Here is a 21594-nt window from a genome sequence, read left to right on the forward strand (position 1 = left end):
AGTGCGCCAAAATGTTTCTCCCATTTACATAGGCTAGTATCTGACTAATTCCTCTTTTTCCTGTCCTCATTTTAAAAAACACTCTACTAGAGAAGTAGGTTATAAAGCTAAGTGACACTAAAAATTATTTACATATACAGTCTCTTTTCCCCGTGAAATCAGGCCTCCTGAGGTACTGCATACCCGAGAACCGAGGACCGGAAGAAAGTTCCCAGTAAGATATCTATTGAGCCATAGTTAAAATATTTCCCTTCCTGTTAGGAGACGCACAAGGGACCCTTCAGAGGCCATGTTTATCCTCTCCACTGAAATGCTCTGGGTAGATCTCATTTTAGATGTCACATAGATAAATCACATATAAGGAATACAGTAGACTTTGGAGCTACCAGGCATTAAATTGGAAACAGTCCAGCTCAACGTGGCTTTGTCCAACTCTTCCTTCCTGAGCTAGGGGACTGTTGAAAATTCAGATTTATCACCTTCTTTCATTAAACACATGGAGGGTGAACATTATATATAGAGTAGTCAAAACCTTTTCCCTTCAGAATAATGCTGAATTAATTCTGAATTCTCTTAGAATAGTAACCATGTCTGTTTCAGCTTAACTCCGATATGTAACATAGTTCCTGATACACAGATACAGATGGTACTCAAGAAATACTTATGGATAGATGGATGGAAGGAAAGTAAGAAAGAAAGTTTGTAGAATTTTTTTTTCCAATTCGAGATTAATAATTACTAAGGAAACGCTTTTGTGCAGCAGAAATGTTGGGAACAAAACGCTAAAACCAGATTTTTAAAAATATTAAACATTGTAGCCCATTAAAACTACACTATTCAGGGCTTCCCTGGTGGCACGGTTGTTGAGAGTCTGCCTGCTGATGCAGGGGACATGGGTTCGTGCCCCGGTCCGGGAAGATCCCACGTGCCGCGGAGCGGCTGGGCCCGTGAGCCATGGCCGCTGAGTCTGCTCGTCCGGAGCCTGTGCTCCACAACGGGAGAGGCCACAACAGTGAGAGTCCCGTGTACCGCCAAAAAAACAAAAAGCAAAAAAAACTACACTATTCAATTGTCTGCAAGAATCAAACCAAGGTTGCAGGTGTGAAAGTGTGAAAAATGCATTAATTCAGAAATACATCATTGTAGGCAGAGATCTTGGTCAGATACTTTGACATTTAGTTAATTGCAACAATTCAGTGAAAATAGTGTTAGCCCAAGTGCCGTGTATCACACAGTTTTGAAGACCAAAACTGAACTGAGTGCCTGAGCAGATTCCAAAACCCTCAAAGCCCTAGAGACAGTGAAATGAAGGGCAGGCCAGAAGGAGCAGCCATTAACTGAGGCACATTCAATTCACGGTCCTCCAGCACACTTGTCATGACAGAACTCTGAAGTGTGTGGGCCAAGCAATCACCTCCTTTTGGTTTTCAAAAGGGGTGGAGGGAATATAAGTCTGAGTAAAATCCCAGAGAAGAAACAGTTGTCGGCTTCCTGTTATAGACGTAATTGATATTTCTACTTTTATATAAATGAAAAATGGAAACTAACAAATGAAATCTCTTCACAGCATTTAGACAAGGTTAAATTATTTAAGCGTTCTGTGTTTGTGCGGACACTATTTAACTTGTGCCCAACTAGGTGGGTCTCGCTATGATACTTTGGCAAGAATTGTAAACAAAATTTCTAGTAATATTTCTTTTTCTATTAGATATGAGAGTAGGTCTTGAGATGGTAAATTGAAACTGCAAGAATAAGAAGGTAAAAAAAAATATGTAATCCAATTAAAGGGAATCATTGAAGTTTTAAAATGTCTAATGTTACTCAGCATTTTTTTATTAACAGCTACAGATAGTTGTTTGGCAACCATAAATAAAGCTAAATATTTTATTAGGCCCAAACCCAATTAGAGAAGTCATAGATTAAATGGTAGATCGTCCTCTGCTTCAGATATCTTCAATTAACAGACTACTTAATGGGTCGATTTAAAGGATTTTAACACACCTAAAGAAACACATTAACATTAGCTACTTTCTCATAAAAAGTTTGTATTCAGAAAAAGTTTGCACTGCTTTCCATTTTGTCTCACAGTCCTTTCTAATTTCCTCTGGTATAAATCAATTTAGATTTATTAGCTTTATACAAAAGAACTCCGGTAGGTTTTTAATAATAATTATCATTATCACTGATTAAAGTTATATTGTTCAAGCCAGATGGAGTCCTTTTCCTGTCAGCTAGAATGAGCTTGCATTATGTAGTTATAATGTGTTTGGATCTAAATAAACAGATGGCAGAGTGACAGGATATTATACGCTTGTGATGTCAGCCTCAGTGCTTCACAAACAGAATTGCTTTAAATACACCCCATTGAGGCCAGGATCTAGATGCTTTTAAGAAGGTGGCTGGGACTGAGCTTAAGTGTTATATTAACTTGGAAATAGTACTGTTCACTTGCAGAAGAGTAGACCAGTAGGATGGTCTGAGGTTTAGCCTGAGAAAGGGTGTCTGCTGAATCTGTCCCTTAACTGTGAAAGCGTTTAACATACTAGGTTCATTCAGTCAGTCTCAGAAGGAGAGACTAAGACAAACAACAAAAAAAAGCTGCCCAAGTTGTAAGAACTTCCAAGAGGAAGAGTTAAAAACTGGGTCAAGGGGGGCTTCCCTGGTGGCGCAGTGGTTGGGGGTCCGCCTGCCGATGCAGGGGACATGGGTTCGTGCCCCAGTCCGGGAAGATCCCACATGCCGCAGAGCGGCTGGGCCCGTGAGCCATGGTCGCTGAGCCTGCGCGTCCGGAGCCTGTGCTCCGCAACGGGAGAGGCCACAACAGTACCGAAAAAAAAAAAAAAAAAAAAAAAACTGGGTCAAGGAAAGATGGAAACTTGATATAACCTTATTCCATAATTTTTACAGTGAAGTTAACTATTTTAAAATAAACAACTTGAATAGGCATGTACTCGTTCACAATTTATATTAGAAAATTAACAGACAAGGTTTAATAAGAACTTTGTTATAGAAAACTTTAGTCTTTGATAGATTTTCATGTCCACTTTTCCCTAAAAATGAGCCCATTCCATATCCTTGTACTCACAAAAATTTGGAGTAAGCCTATGAAATTCAGCTGCAAACTTCAAAGAAAGTCATTAAACATTATTTCTTCTAGCTAATATTCTTTTGTTGAGATTGTAGGGAATTTCTCTGTGGGACAACTGTATTTGCTGAGGCAAATACCCATAGTAGCATCATCGTTAAAAGGAAAATGAGACTATAGGAAATAAAGGCTGATATTTGATAATGAAGGTAGTATCAATAAAATTTTTAGAAGAGGATATAAAATAATTGAAATTAAGATTCCTAAAAAATTAGCTGTTTTAAATGCTTGAAATACTTATACAAAGATGTTGGTTTGCAAATTGGCCCCTGTACCTAAAGGACAAGGAGAGACAGAAGAAAGAGGCAGCCCAGTCCAGATTAGTAGGCGACAGGTTTAATAAGCAAGGGAACTTATTTATGAGATTTGTCTTGGGCAACAGCAACGTGAGTAGATCTCAGCATCCACCTGCCAGAGTCTTAAAAGTTTGTGTAGGGGTCCTAACTAAATTCAGTCACTTATTCAGTCCAGATGGTCTCAGCAACACCTTACTCTCTCCAGGCTATGTCCTTGAAACAGCTGCTAGCATGGGATTAGTTGGAGGGACATATATTTCAAGGACAAGGGAGGGGGTGAGAAGCCTCTGATTGCCTGGGTTCAGCTCACAGGTCAACTGGCAGTCACAACCTCTTAATGACCTCCTCCTCAGGAATATAGCTAATATTATGTCATAACTATAAATGGAATATAACCTTTAAAAATTGTGAATCATTGTGATGTACACCTGAAACTTATTAATATTGTACATCAAGTATACTTCAATAAAGAAATTTTTAAAAAGACAGTGCAAACTTACGGTTACCCAAGGGGAAAGAGGGGGAGGGATAAATTAGGAGTTTGGGATTAAAATATACATACTACTGTATATAAAATAGATATCCAACAAGGACCTACTGTATAGTGCAGGGAACTATACTCAATATCTTGTAACAACCTATAATGGAAGAGAATGTAAAAAAAGAATATATATATATATATATATATATATATATACACAGACACATACATACATATGTATATATATACATATATTTGTATAACTGAATCTCTTTGCTGTACACCTGAAACTAACATTGTCAATCAACTATATTTCAATAAAAAATTTTAAAAAGACACAATAGACCTTTGACAAAAAAAAGATAATCTAAATTATATATAAAACCTTTTTTTTCTGACGGTTTATCATGTTTGTAATATATTCTTGTTTTCATAGACTTCAATTTCTTTTTTAACTATTGATTTAATCCTTAACATCTGTTGGTATCAGTAAGCCCTGAACTTTTGAAATTATATCAAGTAGGATATAGATCAATAGAATAAAAGTATTCAATAGTTGAAGTGAAACTTATTTCATGTAAATATTTACTTCTGACTATGTAGGAACATTTACAGATTCTGTATTTCCTTTTCTTATAAAATGAGATGAGAGGATTTTGAATATCAAGAGATTGTATTTCTGCTTCACATGTATTTGACATTCAGATTTTGCTACTTAAATGGGCATTTTATGAGCTATGTTTCAACTCTAGTGTGAATTAAAAATCCTCATAAAGGGGCAAGAATGTTTCCTTTGAGGTCTTAACTCCTAGTCAGAGTGAAAGATTATAATACACATGTGCTTTCTGCTGTTCTACAGGTGGACGTTGCCATAAGTCCTGCACTGGCCGATGCTGGGGACCCACAGAAAATCATTGCCAGACTTGTAAGTGTTCAACAGTGAAAAGACATAGCCTTGAAATTGTCAAGTAATTTTAATAACTGATGCTTTTCACACTTCTGGTTATCAGAAACATGAAAATGAGCTTTTGCCTCCTTGTGGTAGATTGATTCTATCTAAGTAAACTGCCTAATCTCAAAGCTTTCAAATTAAATGTAATATGTAGTTGTTTCCTATATTTCTTTGTGGATTCTGGATTAATGATAGCAACACAAATGTGTTGCTATTAACCATGACTTCAGAGTCTGTACATCAGAGGAAGTAGGAAAACCAAATGTATACAAAATGATAATTAACTGAATTTCAGGTTAACTGAATATCTCAGTACTTTTCCCAAATAGTTACATCACTATTCATTCACTGGAGAAAGAAAAAAGAAAGGAAGAGTGTACTCTGTACCCACTGTGTTCCAGGTACAGAGATATAAACTATGTGAATTATAAATATAGATTCACTATTAAATCACAAAATGTATCTCACCCTTAGTGTATATTGTTTCTTGTATTAGTCATTAAAATAAGTATGAGGGATGATAATCACTGCTAAGACATTTAAAAACAAAGTATACTGAACATAAAGACAAATATCTAATGTTTTCAGCATTCTTAAAGTCATCTGATACTTAAATCAGCACTGAACTTTCACTAATCTTAAGGATAAATGTTTTCTTTAAAAAGGAAATACAAAATGGTCTATATAAATGGTAAAGACTTTTCTTCCTGCTATAATAACAGCTGAAATAATAAGTGGAAAACAATGTGGAGGCTATTTGAAATGTATTTCTTTTTTTAGCATAGAAGACATAGAAAATATTAAAAATTTGAACATACAAATATTAGATATTGTGGACATCTGTTATACTGTTGGATTAAAGTATAGACTTAAGTTAACTTATTTAATAGAAACAATGTTTTATGGCAACAATGTTTTGACAAGAATTTTAAGCAGGATTCTAAAGTAAGATTAGATTACTGTGTGAAGCGCATTCACTATGGTATTGGAGAAAATGTGTATTAATGAGAAGCAGAAATAACCAGTCCTTCATGACACAGAAGGATAAATCAGCCATGCAGAGGCAAAGGAGAATTGGAGAGAGAGAGTAACAGTTTTTGACAGTTTTTACTTTCTGGTTCTCTGGTCTTCCTGAGAAGAAGTTCTCTGGTTCTCTTGTCTTCCTGAGGTCCCTGGTTCTTCCTGAGCTCCCTTGTCCCTGATTCTCTGGTCTTCCTGAGGTCCAAATGCATTTTTTTTTGTTAGGAACCTTAAGAAACACAATGTTTTAGTACATTGAAATTACTTTTGCTACTTGCCACCAAGTGGGGGTGGGAGGAAGTTTTGACTAAGAAAGTCATCAAGCCATAGCTCATGCTATCAAATCATCAGCCATGCAGTCATTAAATTCACCTAATTTTCCAGTGTAGAAATTAAACTTACTATAATAACATAAAATTGGCTTAATGGTCACCATGCCTATTCCACAGAGTCTAAATTCAGTAAACATTTACTTGTATCTGCTATGTGCAAATCCAAATTTTAGAGTAGTATTCATTTGCATGGATCTTTATGGTTTATAAAACATTTCCATTTTAAAATTTATTTTCACAATATTCCTGTTAGTTTACGAGGACAGTTTTCATTAGCCTCATTTCACAATTGGGGAAATGTAAGCTGAGGAAATGATTGTGGGAGCTGTTAAATTTACACAGCTGATACCTGGGATTTTAACTTAAGTGTCCTGAATCTAAGGATAGTACTGTTTCCTGTATACAATATTGCACAGCAGTTTAGTGGGCAAGGCCACTGGATTTATAATCAGCCAGATGATACAAATTTCAGCTGTTTCCACTTTCTATCATGAGAAAGTGATTTAATTTTTCTAAACCTCAGTTACCATATCTATAAAATGGAGATATTACACTTACCTCAAGGGCTGCTATTTTGTAATCAAATTCAATACAATAATGTGGTTGAAATGCTTAAAAATGTTTTGGCATATACTAAGGGCCTAATAAATAATAGCTAATGTTATAATAAGATAAAGTAGATACTCCTAGAAAACTTAATCCTACTTAAAACAATGAATGAATGTGGAAGCAAAACTCCTGCAGGCCAGTTCCACCTGTGAAGGCTAGTGACATAGATGGCTGGGGAATAAAAAAGCAAAAACCCTGGAGTGAAGTGGAGGCTGCTTGCCCTTGACATTTGCTCCTGTTCTCTCTCTCCTTGTTTGAGATACTTGAAAGGTAAATTACATATCCATATTTAAAAAGTCCAACATCCAGGGGCACATTGTATTTTGGAAGTACTCAAAGATGTACTTATTGTAAGACCTGAATTTTAGAAATATGATCAGAAATTTTGAGAATTAGACCTCATGAGAGATTCCATAGAGATATTAGACCTCCAGAGAGTCCATGGAGATGTAACATCCATGATTGAACATTTTTCCAAAGAAATGTAAAATTTCCAGGCTTCCTTTACATTGCTGATAGCCCTTCTGTTAGTTAAAATATATTACCCTTAGGCCCACTTCAGATGCACTTATCTCTGAACCCTGATTGAACTTTTTAAAAATCAGAAAACAGTCTGGGCAAGTTTTTGAAGATATTCTGCTTTTTTTGTTGACTGACCATACAAAAGTACATCTTAGGATCTGAAAGACATGATCTTATATCATTACTTACAAATGATGTCTTTCCTTATGACTGAAATAAGTTCACTTCACTGAGGGCTTCTCTGGAGGTATTCAACTTCATGATTTGCCAAGTATTTCCTTATTTTTATACTTTTGCCAAGTATTTCCTTATTTTTAATTACTCTTGGAGATTTTGCATCTATTAGGGAAGAAAGGTAAAATATTTAGAAGCGCCACACCTTAGCTAAGGAAACTGACATTAAGAATACATTTCATTCACCACATTATATCAATGCTGACATCCTCCCACAGGTGTTTCCTCCTAAAAAAGCAAGTATGCCAGGAATGACCCTCTGTGTCACTAAACGGTGAGGAGTCACCATAAAGACAAATGCTTCAGGTTCTAGGAGAACAAGTCCATGATAATGAATGACTTGCTAGGGTAAAATGAAGCAAAGAGTGATGATCAGAATGAAAACATCTCTGAACAGAGATATGGGAAAGGAAAAATGCTGGTGACAACGATGGTAAGCTTGAGAGCAGGTCTGTAGGGGTCAGAAGTTTTAAAAAGAAGAAATGAGGAAGAAGTTTCGTGTTTTGTTTTTAATAGATTTCATGAAATGGAAAGAGAGCATGAATAAATTGACAGCTTACTATTGCAGGGGAACAAAATTTGACACCCTAATATGTGTCTCTTTGGCATGAGGATTAATTTAAGTTGATTATTTTTAAGGCCTGAAAGACTCAGAAGGAACCTTCCCCCTAACTGCCTAAAAGAGTGTAGTTAGAGGACCTGTTCCAGGGAGGGAACTATCACCACGGGTAACTATAGTGTGAACTAGATGTGGTAGATGAGGGGGAACTTAGTAAAGGCTGTTTGTTAATATTCCTCTCTGAGTCCCAGTGTCTTTGCATAGCCCCGCAAACATTTGTGTACCAAACCTTTGCTTTTCTCTCTCCATGTCAGTTGGCTTCCTCTCCTTTGAAGTCCCAAACACCTTTGCCCAACATCCTCTTTTGTCTTTAGCTGAAGATGGTAGTTAAGGTGAGAGTTTCAGCCATTTTGGCGAGTTATTCACTTTTGTTGGATTTCTCCAGTGTATACAGGTTATTCAACTTTTGTTTGATTTTCTCCTTTTAATCTGATTCATGTCAATATCATTCGTAGGCCAGCCAGAAGAATCTAGAAGGGTAGAGGAAAATTTTTCTTCCCATTGCTATGGTCAACAGTTCACCATGCATAACTATAAAAACTTTATAAATTTTTAGTAAAATTTGGTAACATGTTGCAGCTTCTTCTGTGTACTGGTTGCTACAGTTAGCTTTGATTGCATGTTGAATAATGTAAGTGTATCATTTTCCTCTATAGCATTTCATAATGTTCAGACTGTAAACTCTGGATCCAGCAGCTATTTTTAAAAAGTTTTTTTCTAAAATGATCCAAAAATTAAAATGTTTTTCTAAACAAACTCCTAAAAAAAGAAAAAAAAAAACAAACTTAGACAACCTAAAGAATTTTATAAATATTAAAGCAAGTTCATTGTGCTGGTAGAATCTAGCCAGCTGTTCCCTTCTTACTGTTTTACTCATGAGTCTGATTTTCTAAAATAACTTAAATTCATTCTTTTTAAATCCTTTTTGATGTTAGATCATCATGACCCTATAAACCTAACAGAAATATTTCTCACATAGTTGCAAAAGGTCATAATAGAACTTATGAAGGAATACTGTGGGCCTGCATTATACATGGAGCCGTGACTCAAACTTGAAAGTGCTTTTAAGCTCAGTTAAATCGTGTCCGCATTGCTCCACAGCACAGCTTAAGTAAATTGATTCAGTGGATTAATGTACTCATGTCAGGGGAGACAAACCTATCTGCTGTGTGAAGTCTGAAGCTTATAGTAGTATTATTTAGCAGGCTTACTGGTAAGAATGACAACTCTCTCTATGCATAAGAACTGAGTCCTAAGGTTTGAGCTCGTAGGTTTAGGTGTGAGAGAGACTAAGCTTTAAGAAATAAATAATAATGATTAAAGGAAAGAAGTTATCTCTGTCCCTGCAAGATATATGAAGCACACATCTCATATAAAATAGATGCTGCATATCCTTTTTTATCTTTAAGCACAATATCAGGCCAGCTTTCTCCAGCTTCCTATTATCAGCCTGGGTAGTTGTTTCATTTTACACGTTCCTTTTGTCATCTCAGTTAGGAACTGCGTTTTAGAGGATGAGGGGAGCTTGTATCAAAATATTACAGTTTGATTCCCCCAACCTTGCACATTGTGTATTAAAGTAGTTATAATTGTCTTTAACTGCTGGTTGTATAACTAAAATTTTCTCAGCTGATTACCACTCAATCTATTCTTCAGTCTTCTAGTTGCTTTATAAGTAACATTTCTTGCTTAGAAACTAATTGAAAAATAAAGTGCACTTGACAATAGGTTAAAAAATTGTTTGTCTCTTAAATCAAAGTGTCACACCAAAAAAGATAAATTAATGAGGAAATGCATGTTTCAATTACTGGAGTAAACAGATGTCTTCTGACCACTGAAATGTTCATTAAATTGATTGAAGCTAAGGCATTATTTTAACAAACAGAAAACTTCTGGGGAATTTACCCTTTACTTCTAAAGTATTCTTCCTAGCTAGGTTATCTCAAAATCTTTTTTTTTTAATTAAAAATAAAGTAGCATTGAAATTAATACAAGCAGTGTATTTGTTCTGTTGTAGATAATTGTGAATGGAGGGTACTACTATATTGGCAAAGTAAAAACTTGTTCCAAACAACACTTTATGTTATTTACTGTTTCTATACAGACATTATAGAACATGCTAGGAAAAAAATAGAAATTATTTAGCATTTTTCTCATTAATTTATTATGCTTGTGCACACAGAAAATTACTTTCAGTAGTTGCAATATATTAAAAATTTCAGTTTCATAAAAGGAAAAAAACTTGCTCTGGCTTATGGATTCTATTCAGTTCTAGAGCAAAGTTTAGAAATATCTATATATCTATATCTACTTTTATTCATTCTAAAATATATCTGGAACTTCTTTGAAGTGAATATTAAAACCTAAGAAAATAATTATATATTTTTGTTCCTCAAAATTTCAGCAAGAAAATGTAGCAACTTGAAACTAAATTATACTTTTTTCCATGAAATTTCCAAAAGTTTCCTATAGATTGCAAAACCAAAATGACAAATTATGAAAATAATATACTAATTATACTTACATACATGCTTACAGATACAGTTTGCTAAAGTGTAGCTGTATTTACAATCTTTGTGGAACAAACCCTGTTTAAAAAGAAGGTGCCAATGTAGTAAATATCCAATTAGAGCAGAGAAAAGCAAGTGGGAGCTAATGGGGAAAAGAGAAAGCGCTGAGCCAGCAGGCTCGATCAATCAGGATAACAGCAAGCCTTTGTTAAAAGCCAACATCTTTAATTAAAACCTTTGTATTTTACTAATAACTTTACATGTCCATAAGCTTTCTTATTGATTTCAATTATTTCCTTTTTTTTTTCCTTTTTTTGGATTTGTAGTTTCTGGAGATATTGTAAAATTAAGGGAAACACTACGATAGACTCTTTATTTGCATACATTTCTAAAATTATGCCCATCTAAAACATTTCCAAAAGTGACTCAAAAATATCCTTGTGGAAAATGAGAGAAAAATCTCTCCTAATATGCTGTTCATTTTGATATAAGTTGATAATATTTGTTGTAATTTGATGATCTTTCTCAGATTTAAAGAAAGGGATGTTCATTTTAACTATAGGAGATACAGTTATTTGAAATGCTCTGTAAAATACTGTTTAATGTGATTCAGGAAATATCATCTAATGCTATGCTAAAGGCTCAAGGGGTATAAAGAAAGTATATAAAATTGTGCCTGTTCTCTGGAAATGCTCTGGTACAAGACAAAGCCGAGGGATGTTTGAAAAGGTCAAAAAGAGTACTGAACTGAGGGCATCAAGAGAGATGTAGTCCTAGCTTTAAACTAAGTCAGTTTCAAGGACTTCAGTTTCCCTAAGTTCCCTCATCTACAAAATGAAAAGTTTGAAAAAAGATGATTTTTGTTCATGCTTTTTTGCATGGTTCGGATATTTGCGTGTGTATGCATGTGCGTGTTTATTAGCCGTAAATATAGATGATACAGGCATAGTCATAGACACAGATTTATGTACAGATAGTTTGGGAGAATTGTTTTGTGGCAGTTTTAGCCTATTGATAGTGATGCTATCTACTAGGAATGCCTGAGGCACTCACCTGGCCCCCTACTACTTGAGGGGAGTACCCACAGACATTTTCTGGACCAGAGTCAACACTGTGGCTGGATGAGTCCTTGTGGTTCTTATGATTTCAAGACACACCTCAGCAATGACCATCAGGGAACTTCGAAAAAGCAAGGGTTTTCACTCACAGGTCTTGGAGGTATGGCAGGCTCAATGGCTACACGGCGAGGTCACGGGTAGAGAGAAAGACAAAGTATGAACCTGGGGCTCTTCCTGTATTACAGTTGAGAGTGGGGTACCTAGGGTTTCACAGATTCACTCTTTATTGGCAAATTTAAAATACAAGAGCAGGAATTCAGGTGTGGGAATGGAAAAAGCGGGGTCACTTAAAACATTAGTTATGTAGGTTACTTAGAGCTTTCTGAAAGGGGAACTTCATGAGTGGGGGCAGTCTGGCTTCTTTTCTAGGTGTTATACTAGCAGCTGTGTCATACAGCTGGCAATATGTTCATCTGAGATGGATGTCTTTGAAATGGATGCCTTGACAATCAAAAGCCTAATGTCAGGCACTTACACCGCAGGAGTGCAAACTGTGGGTTGGGTAGAAGTAGGTAACCTAGCAGTGAGATCAGAGAGTGAGTATTACACATTTGAAGGATTATTGAGAGTACATTGAGAAGAAAAGTCAGAAATATCTGAAAATATTACGATTAGAAGAATTTTGTTATTATGGTAGTAATGATCATTTATTCTGAATGTTTTGCAGCAAAAGAGTTGACTGTCATTATAATACTATCTTTGACTATAGACGAGTTCAAAATTATCTACATGTGATATGAGAGTGTCATCTGATGAACAGAACACTCACGGTTTGCTACAGGAGTGGAAAAAAGAAGTGTGAGATGTCATTCTCAGAAAAGCAAGCACTTGCATACCACTCTCATGGTTAGGGAGTTGCACAAGCCTGGAGAAAAATATCCTCCTTAGAGTTGTGCTTTGCATTAATCTGAGATGTATCATCTATTTATTGACGTAATTGGTTCAGCTGGAGGAAGAATTAAGTAACTGGCATGGGGATGAGGAAGAAAAGAAGGGGATACTGGATACTTGTCAATTGTGCTTATGTCAAGTAACATTTGTACTCATTATATTAGAATAAATGTGAATTTCCTAAATATCAGACATACTCCATTTCTCAAGCCAATAGCAATTTTATGCATTAAATTTAACAGTTTATAATGGTATCATGGATGCTTCTGTACATTAACATAGATATTTCCAAGAGAAATAGTCCCTATATTAATTCATCATGAAGTTATAAAAGATAAACTGGAAACATAATTTTCACATGTTACTACCTCACTGATAATGGTTATTTTTGGTTTATCCAAAGTCCTTTTGCCCATGAAGTTTTTTTTTTTTTTTTTTTTTTTTTTTTTTTTGCGGTACGTGGGCCTCTCACTGTTGTGGCCTCTCCCTTTGCGGAGCACAGGCTCCGGACACGCAGGCCCAGCGGCCATGGTTCATCGGCCCAGCCGCTCCGCGGCATGTGGGATCTTCCCGGACCGGGGCACGAACCTGTGTCCCCTGCATCGGCAGGCTGACCCTCAACCACTGTGCCACCAGGGAAGCCCTGAAGTTTGTTTTAATGGAGATGATAGAGCATTATGACTCTAAGAATAACTCAGGTTTTGTTCTGATTTGAATACTTCTTGAACTGAAATAACTGTTACCCAGGGAGATTATTTTTCTATACAGTGAGGATGTTGCATGTATTTAAGGTGTATTTAATTTCATTGACTGGGGGGGGTGGAGGTGAGAGACAGAAAGACAGAATCTGACACTTACAGGTAATTACAGATAATTTAAAATAAAAATCAAACCACAGTATTTTACCAAGACATAACAGAAAACTTAAATGAATGAAGAATTACCACACTGCAAGATGAGAAGACTCAAATGATGAAAATGTCAGTTGTTCTAAGATTAAGCTATGCATTTAACCATCTTCAGTCAATTCCCAATGTTTCCTTTTGTTTTTAATTGAACAAAAATAATCTAAAGTATTCCTGGAAAATACATTTAATAAAATAGCCAGACATTTAAAAGGAATAGCTATGTGGAAGGACACTCCCCAAGTCTTAAAATGTTAAAAAGTAATAAGTATTAAAGCAGTATGGTATTAGTTCAGAATCGAATTGGCTCAATGGAATGTAATAGAAAGTTTGGATAGGGTCTAAAGTCTATACGGTAATTTGGTTTTTATAAAGTTAACATTTTTTAATGCAAATGTATAGATTATTCAATAAATAGTGTTAGAACAAATGGTTCACAGTATGGAAAAAATAAAGTTAGATCCCCACCATAAAACAAAACATGAGATGAATTGTACATTAAAAGTTTAAAAGGCATCAGAAAGACTGTAGATTATAGATGGATTGTAGACTAAAAGTTTAAAAAGCATGAAATAGATTGTAGACGAAAAGTTACAAAAGCATGAAATAGATTGTAGATGAAAAGTTAAAAAAGCATGAAATAACTGAAAGTACTAGAAAAATGTAGGTAAAAGCTATGACATGATGACTTTTTTTTCCCCCTTTTATCACCATTAAAGCTTGACTTGTCATTTTATTTTTTATTTTTTAAACATCTTTATTGGAGTATAATTGCTTTACAATGTTGTGTTAGTTTCTGCTGTATAACAGAGTGAATCAGCTATACATATACATATATCCCCATATCCCCTCCCTCTTGCGTCTCCCTCCCACCCTCCCTATCCCACCCCTCTAGGTGGTCACAAAGCCCAGAGCTGATCTCCCTGTGCTATGTGGCTGCTTCCCACTAGCTATCTATTTTACATTTGGTAGTGTATATATGTCAGTGCCACTCTCTCACTTCGTCCCAGCTTACCCTTCCCCCTCCCCGTATCCTCAAGTCTATTCTCTACATCTGCATCTTTTTTTTTAAACATGACATAAAAGGTAGAAATTTTAAAAGAAGAAAAAGATTATTTTAATTATATTAGAGTGTTTTATATTTTTAAAATAAAGTATTTTAATAAAATTTAAGAGAATTAAAATTTTTCACAAGAAATTTGTAAAAAATGTTTTTCTTCACTTATAAGCAATTACATAATTTTTTAAAAAACTAATTATTTTCATAATTAGATTGTCAAAGTTAAAAAGAATGATAATTCCTTGTGAAGATTAAAAATATACAGAGAGAAGCAATCGCAGTTACTGTCTTGAATTATTATTTTTTTTTGTATTTATCGCATTTTGTTTATTCGTTCGTCTGCTGATGGACCTTTGGGTTGCTTCCACCTCTTGGCTATAGTGAATAGTGCTTCTGTGAACATGAATATACAAGTCTCTTCTAGACCCTGCTTTCAGTTCTTTTGGATATACACCCAGTGAATTACTTATGGATGTGTATTTTATGTTCTTTTAACTGTCACACTACCATGGAGCTATAACAGGGAGGTCAGCATATAGACACCCCAAAATTGACATTGGTTATTGATGTGGTAAGAAAATATTTTTAAAATTTTGCATATTTATAGTGACATATTTCTCTAAAAACACGTATTGCTTATGTAATTTCAGAATTTTAAAAAAAGGAAGGAACAACAAAAAATTATACTCTTTTTATTATGACTCTTTTTGTAATTTTCGGGATGTCCAAAGTTTTGTCTATATCAGAGAGATGATAATTTTTAGTGATATATTAATAACACATAAAAGCTTTAAATATCTATAGATATATCATTTTCTATAAAAATTTTACTCAAAGAGAATCCCAAATGTGTTTTATACTGGCCCACAGTTTAACACACTGCCATGTAGGACAAAATCAGACTTAACTACCCCAAATTTTCATTGTGACGATGGGAATATAAAACACAAACTTCTGGGAATCACCAGTCTCAGTGATGCAACTCTGGAGGGAAAGCACTGTGGCAGGCACTGTTGTGCAATGATTTCCATAGCCTCTGGGATCATAAAACCTCAGAAAAAGAAAATTCATGTCCAGTGGCTTTACGTTCCTGAATTCGTTAGAAGGCCAATTTGCTGCACATATATAAAAGAAGCACTAAGATTAGTTCCCTAATTTTCTATTTTGACCTTTGTCCATACAATTGAATAGTACTCTCCAATCACTGGTTGCAACTCGTTAGTGGATTGTAAAGTCATTTCTGTGGACCCTGACCAACATTAAATTTTTACTGAAATAGAATAGATTAGTATAAAATAAACCAGATTACAATAGAATAGAAAAGACAGTATCAAAATGCTTTGCACATAATTAGGGTCAATATAATGCCTTAAAACTTTTCATCATGGATATGTGTACTGAGCCATGATGTAAAATTGTACTATAAATTGTGATGAAAAAAGAAAAAAGTTAGAAAAACACCGAAAAGGAACATCATTTAACTTTTAGGCAGACGTGATTATCCTTTAAAAAAAAATAAACTCAAACATACATTCTATGAGAATAAAAGTAATATTTTGAAAACATTCTTCTGTATATGCTTGAAGCATGTGTTTTTGGTGTACTAAGGTAGTTCCACTTTAAAATTCTGTTATTACTGAGACATGGACTTGAATGTTGGCCCTATCTGGGCCTCAGTTTTCTCCTCTTTAAAACCAGTAGGTTAAATTCAATCATATATAAGGGTCTATAAAGTGCTAAATATAAAATAATCCTATTTCTATGGCTTTTGCTATAAATTTGAAAAATATCTTAGTCTTCATTACTCATCATTTGTAATTGTGTTGTTACTTAAAATGACTATAGAACTAATTATTTTTCAAGAGTGTAAAGCAGTTATGTGTAGATCATTTTAGTTATTCCATGTTGTATTTTTTTTTTTTAGAATTTAATTTTTTTCCCAGTTGTACTGAGATATAAATGACATACAGTACTGTATAAGTTTAGGTGTCCAGCATAGTGATTGGACTTATATACATCATGAAATGATGATCATGATAAGTTTAGTGAGCATCCATCATCCCATATCAATACAAAATTAAAGAAATAAGGAAAAAAAACATTTTTTCCTTATGATGAGAACTCTTAGGATTACTCTCTTAACGATTTTCATATGTATAGTACAGAAGTGTTAATTATCTTTCTCATGTTGTACATTACATCTCTAGTACTTATTTATCTTATGGCTGAAACCTTTTTTTAAATTTATTTTTTATTTATTTTCACACACACACACACACACACACACACACACACACACACACAGTATTTTACTTGTACAAGAGATAACTGAACTGACACCAAGCATTGTAAATGGATGACCACAACAAAAGCAACAGTGATTGCAATTACCAAACACGAAACACACTCATACTGTGTCATAATATTGACATTCAGTCCAGGAATCCTCCACTGTAACAGCTCCTTTACTTTGCAGTGAAAATTGATTTGTATATTTTTTGCCTCTGAGTCCTTGTGGGATTTTTTTTTATTATTATTCAAACAGGAAGTCACAAAAATTATAATCATCCTCATCAGTTCACTCAGTCCCATGGAATTAATTTTTTTTTATCTTGATCTTTAGTTAGCACTTTTATGAATTCATCAGTTTTCCATTAGAGTTCTGAAAATGGTTATTCATTCAGTTCAGCAGTATAGTCAGTTACCAGAAACCTGTACTTGTCAAAGTCTTTTCCATGAATTCCTTGAAGATGAAACCCTTTTATAGGAACATTTTTGCAAAAGCATCAGAGTACACCCAGAACTGTCTGTAAATGACAAAAGACTTAAAAATGACCACGGTTAAAGATTTGATGAAAGTACATAATAATGCAATTGATAAGAAAATTAAGTTATTTCTGAGATATACATTTTAAAGTAATAACTAGAATTATGACTTATAACATTATACCAGAACATATAAGATTTTTAGAAATTTCATGTAATGTCTGAAACATTTATATTAACATATTTCATACAAATAACCCAAAGAAAGTTTAGTATTAGTTGGTTTTTTTTGTTTGTTTGTTTATACTGCACGTTTTTATTAGTTATCAATTTTATACACATCAGTGTATACATGTCAATCCCAATCGCCCAATTCAGCACACCACCATCCCCACCCCACCACGGTTTTCCCCCCTTGGTGTCCATACATTTGTTCTCTACATCTGTGTCTCAACTTCTGCCCTGCAAACTGGTTCATCTGTACGATTTTTCTAGGTTCCACATACATACGTTAATATATGATATTTGTTTTTCTCTTTCTGATTTACTTCACTCTGTATGACAGTCTCTAGATCCATCCATGTCTCAACACATGACTCAGTTTCGTTCCTTTATATGGCTGAGTAATATTCCATTGTATATATGTACCACTTCTTTATCCATTTGTCTGTCGATGGGCATTTACGTTGCTTCCATGATCTGGCTATTGTAAATAGTGCTGCAATGAACGTTGGGGTGCGTGTGTCTTTTTCAATTATGGTTTTCTCTGGGTATATGCCCAGTAGTGGGATTGCTAGATCATATGGTAATTCTATTTTTAGTTTTTTAAGGAACCTCCATACTGTTCTCCATAGTGGATACATCAGTTTACATTCCCACCAACAGTGCAAGAGGGTTCCCTTTTCTCCACACCATCTCCAGCATTTGTTGTTTGTAGATTTTCTGATGATGCCCCTTCTAACTGGTGTGAGGTGATACCTCATTGTAGTTTTGATTTGCATTTCTCTAATAATTAGTGATGTTGAGCAGCTTTTCATGTGCTTCCTGGCCATCTGTATGTCTTCTTTGGAGAAATGTCTATTTAGGTCTTCTGCCCATTTTTTGGCTTGGGTTGTTTGTTTCTTTAATATTGAGCTACATGAGCTGTTTGTATATTTTGGAGATTAATCCTTTGTCCGTTGATTCATTTGCAAATATTTTCTCCCATTCTGAGGGTTGTCTTTTCGTCTTGTTTATGGTTTCCTTTGTTGTACAAAAGCTTTTAAGTTTCATTAGGTCCCATTTGTTTATTTATTTATTTTTATTTCCATTACTCTAGGAGGTGGATCAAAAAAAGATCTTGCTATGATTTATGTCAAAGAGTGTTCTTCATATGTTTTCCTCTAAGAGTTTTGTAGTGTCCGGTCTTACATATAGGTCTCTAATCCATTTTGAGTTTATTTTTGTGTACGGTGTTAGGGAGTGTTCTAATTTCATTCTTTTACATGTAGCTGTCCAGTTTTCCCAGCACCACTTATTAAAGAGACTATCTTTTCTCCATTGTATATCCTTGCCTCCTTTGTCATAGATTAGTTGACCATAGGTGTGTGGGTTTATCTCTGGGCTTTCTATCTTGTTCCATCGATCTATATTTCTGTTTTTGTGCCAGGACCATATTGTCTTGATTACTGTAGCTTTGTAGTATAGTCTGAAGTCAGGGAGTCTGATTCCTCCAGCTCTGTTTCTTTCCCTCAAGACTGCTTTGGCTATTTGGGGTCTTTTGTGTCTCCATACAAATTTTAAGATGATTTGTTCTAGTTCCGTAAAAATTTCCATTGGTAATTTGATAGGGATTGCATTGAATCTGTAGATTGCTTTGGTTAGTATAGTCATTTTCACAATATTGATTCTTCCAATCCAAGAACATGGTATATCTCTCCATCTGTTGGTACCATCTTTAATTTCTTTCATCAATGTCATAGTTTTCTGCATACAGGTCTTTTGTCTCCCTAGGTAGGTTTATTCCTAGGTATTTTATTCTTTTTGTTGCAGTGGTAAATGGGAGTGTTTCCTTAATTTCTCTTTCAGATTTTTCATCATTAGTGAATAGGAATGCAAGAGATTTCTGTGCATTACTTTTGTATCCTGCAACTTTACCAAATTAATTGATTAGTTCTAGGAGTTTCCTGGTGGCATTTTTAGGATTCTCTTTGTATAGTATCATGTCATCTGCAAACAGTGACAGTTTTACTTCTTCTTTTCCAATTTGTATTCCTTTTATTTCTTTTTCTTCTCTGATTGCCATGGCTAGGACTTCCAAAACTATGTTGAATAATAGGGGTGAGAGTGGACATCCTTGTCTCCTTTTTGATCTTAGAGGAAATGCTTTCAGTTTTTCACCATTGAGAATGATGTTTGCTGTGGGTTTGTTGTATATGGCCTTTATTGTGTTGAGGTAAGTTCCCTCTATGCCCACTTTCTGGAGAGTTTTTATCATAAATGGGTGTTGAATTTTGTCAAAAGCTTTTTCTGCATCTATTGAGATGATCATATGGTTTGTATTCTTCAATTTGTTAATATGGTGTATCACATTGATTGATTTGCGTATATTGAAGAATCCTTGCATTCCTGGGATAAATCGCACTTGATCATGGTGTATGATCCTTTTAATGTGTTGTTGGATTCTGTTTGCTAGCATTTTGTTGAGGATTTTTGTATCTATATTCATCAGTGATATTAGTCTGTATATTTCTTTTTTTGAGTATCTTTGGTTTTGGTATCAGGGTGATGGTGGCCTCATAGAATGAGTTTGGGAGTGTTCCTTCCTGTGCAATTTTTTGGAAGAGTTTGAGAAGGATGGGTGTTAGCTCTTCTCTAAATGTTTGATAGAATTCACCTGTGAAGCCATCTGGTCCTGGACTTTTGTTTGTTGGAAGATTTTTAATCACAGTTTCAATTTCATTACTTGTGATTGGTCTGTTCAAATTTTCTGTTTCTTCCTGGTTCAGTCTGGAAGGTTATACCTTTCTAAGAATTTGTCCTTTTCTTCCAGGTTGTCCATTTTAATGGCATAGAGTTGCTTGTAGTAGTCTCTTAGGATGCTTTGTATTTCTGTGGTGTCTGTTGTAACTTCTCCTTTTTCATTTCTAATTTTATTGATTTGAGTGTTCTCCCTGTTTTTCTTAATGAGTCTGGCTAATGATTTATCAATTTTGTTTATCTTCTCAAATAACCAGCTTTTACTTTTATTGATCTTTGCTATTGATTTCTTTGTTTCTATTTCTTTTATTTCTGCTCTGATCTTTATGATTTCTTTCCTTCTGCTAACTTTGGTTTTTTTTTTGTTCTTCTTCTCTAGTTCCTTTAGGTGTAAGGTTAGATGGTTTACTTGAGATTTTTCTTGTTTCTTGAGGTAGGCTTGTATAGCTATAAACTTCCCTCTTAGAACTGCTTTTTCTGAGTCCCATAGGTTTTGGATCGTCGTGTTTTCATTGTCGTTTTTCTCTAGGTATTTTTTGATTTCCTCTTTGATTTCTTCAGTGATTTCTTGGTTATTTTGTAACATATTGTTTAGCCTCCATGTGTGTGTGTTATTTACATTTTTTATCCCTGTACTTCTTTTCTAATCTCATAGTGTTGTGGTCAGAAAAGATACTTGATTTGATTTCAGTTTTCTTAAATTTACTGAGGCTTGATTTGTGACCCAAGATGTTATCTATCCTGGAGAATGTTCCATGCGCACTTGAGAAGAAAGTCTAATCTGCTGTTTTTGGATGGAATGTCCTATAAATATCAATTAAGTCTATCTGCTGTATTGTGTCATTTAAAGCTTCTGTTTCCTTATTTATTTTCATTTTGGATGATCTGCCCATTTTTGTAAGTGAGGTGTTAAAGTCCCCCACTATTATTGTGTTACTTTCGATTTCCTCTTTTATAGCTGTTAGCAGTTGACTTATGTATTGAGGTGCTCCTATGTTGGGTGCATATATATTTAGAATTTTTATGTCTTCTTCTTGCATTGGTCCCTTGATCATTATGTACTGTCCTTCCTTGGCTCTTGTGACATTCTTTATTTTAAAGTCTATTTTATCTGATATGAGTATTGCTACTCCAGCTTTCTTTTGATTTCCATGGAATATCTTTTTCCATCCCCTC

The 21594-nt window shown here is 34.7% G+C and overlaps 1 protein-coding gene across 1 annotated transcript in view; it reads left to right on the plus strand.

Annotated features, from left to right (window-relative positions):
- Nucleotides 1-21594, plus strand: part of ERBB4 (erb-b2 receptor tyrosine kinase 4) — a 1108236-nt gene that overhangs the window by 768819 nt on the left and 317823 nt on the right. The window contains exon 5 of the mRNA XM_060016164.1: nt 4782-4847. Coding sequence (XP_059872147.1) covers nt 4782-4847 — 66 coding nt within the window. The remainder of the gene's footprint in view (nt 1-4781; nt 4848-21594) is intronic.

The sequence above is a fragment of the Delphinus delphis genome, chromosome 7, assembly GCF_949987515.2.
Source record: "Delphinus delphis chromosome 7, mDelDel1.2, whole genome shotgun sequence".
In the NCBI taxonomy this organism is placed as follows: domain Eukaryota; kingdom Metazoa; phylum Chordata; class Mammalia; order Artiodactyla; family Delphinidae; genus Delphinus; species Delphinus delphis.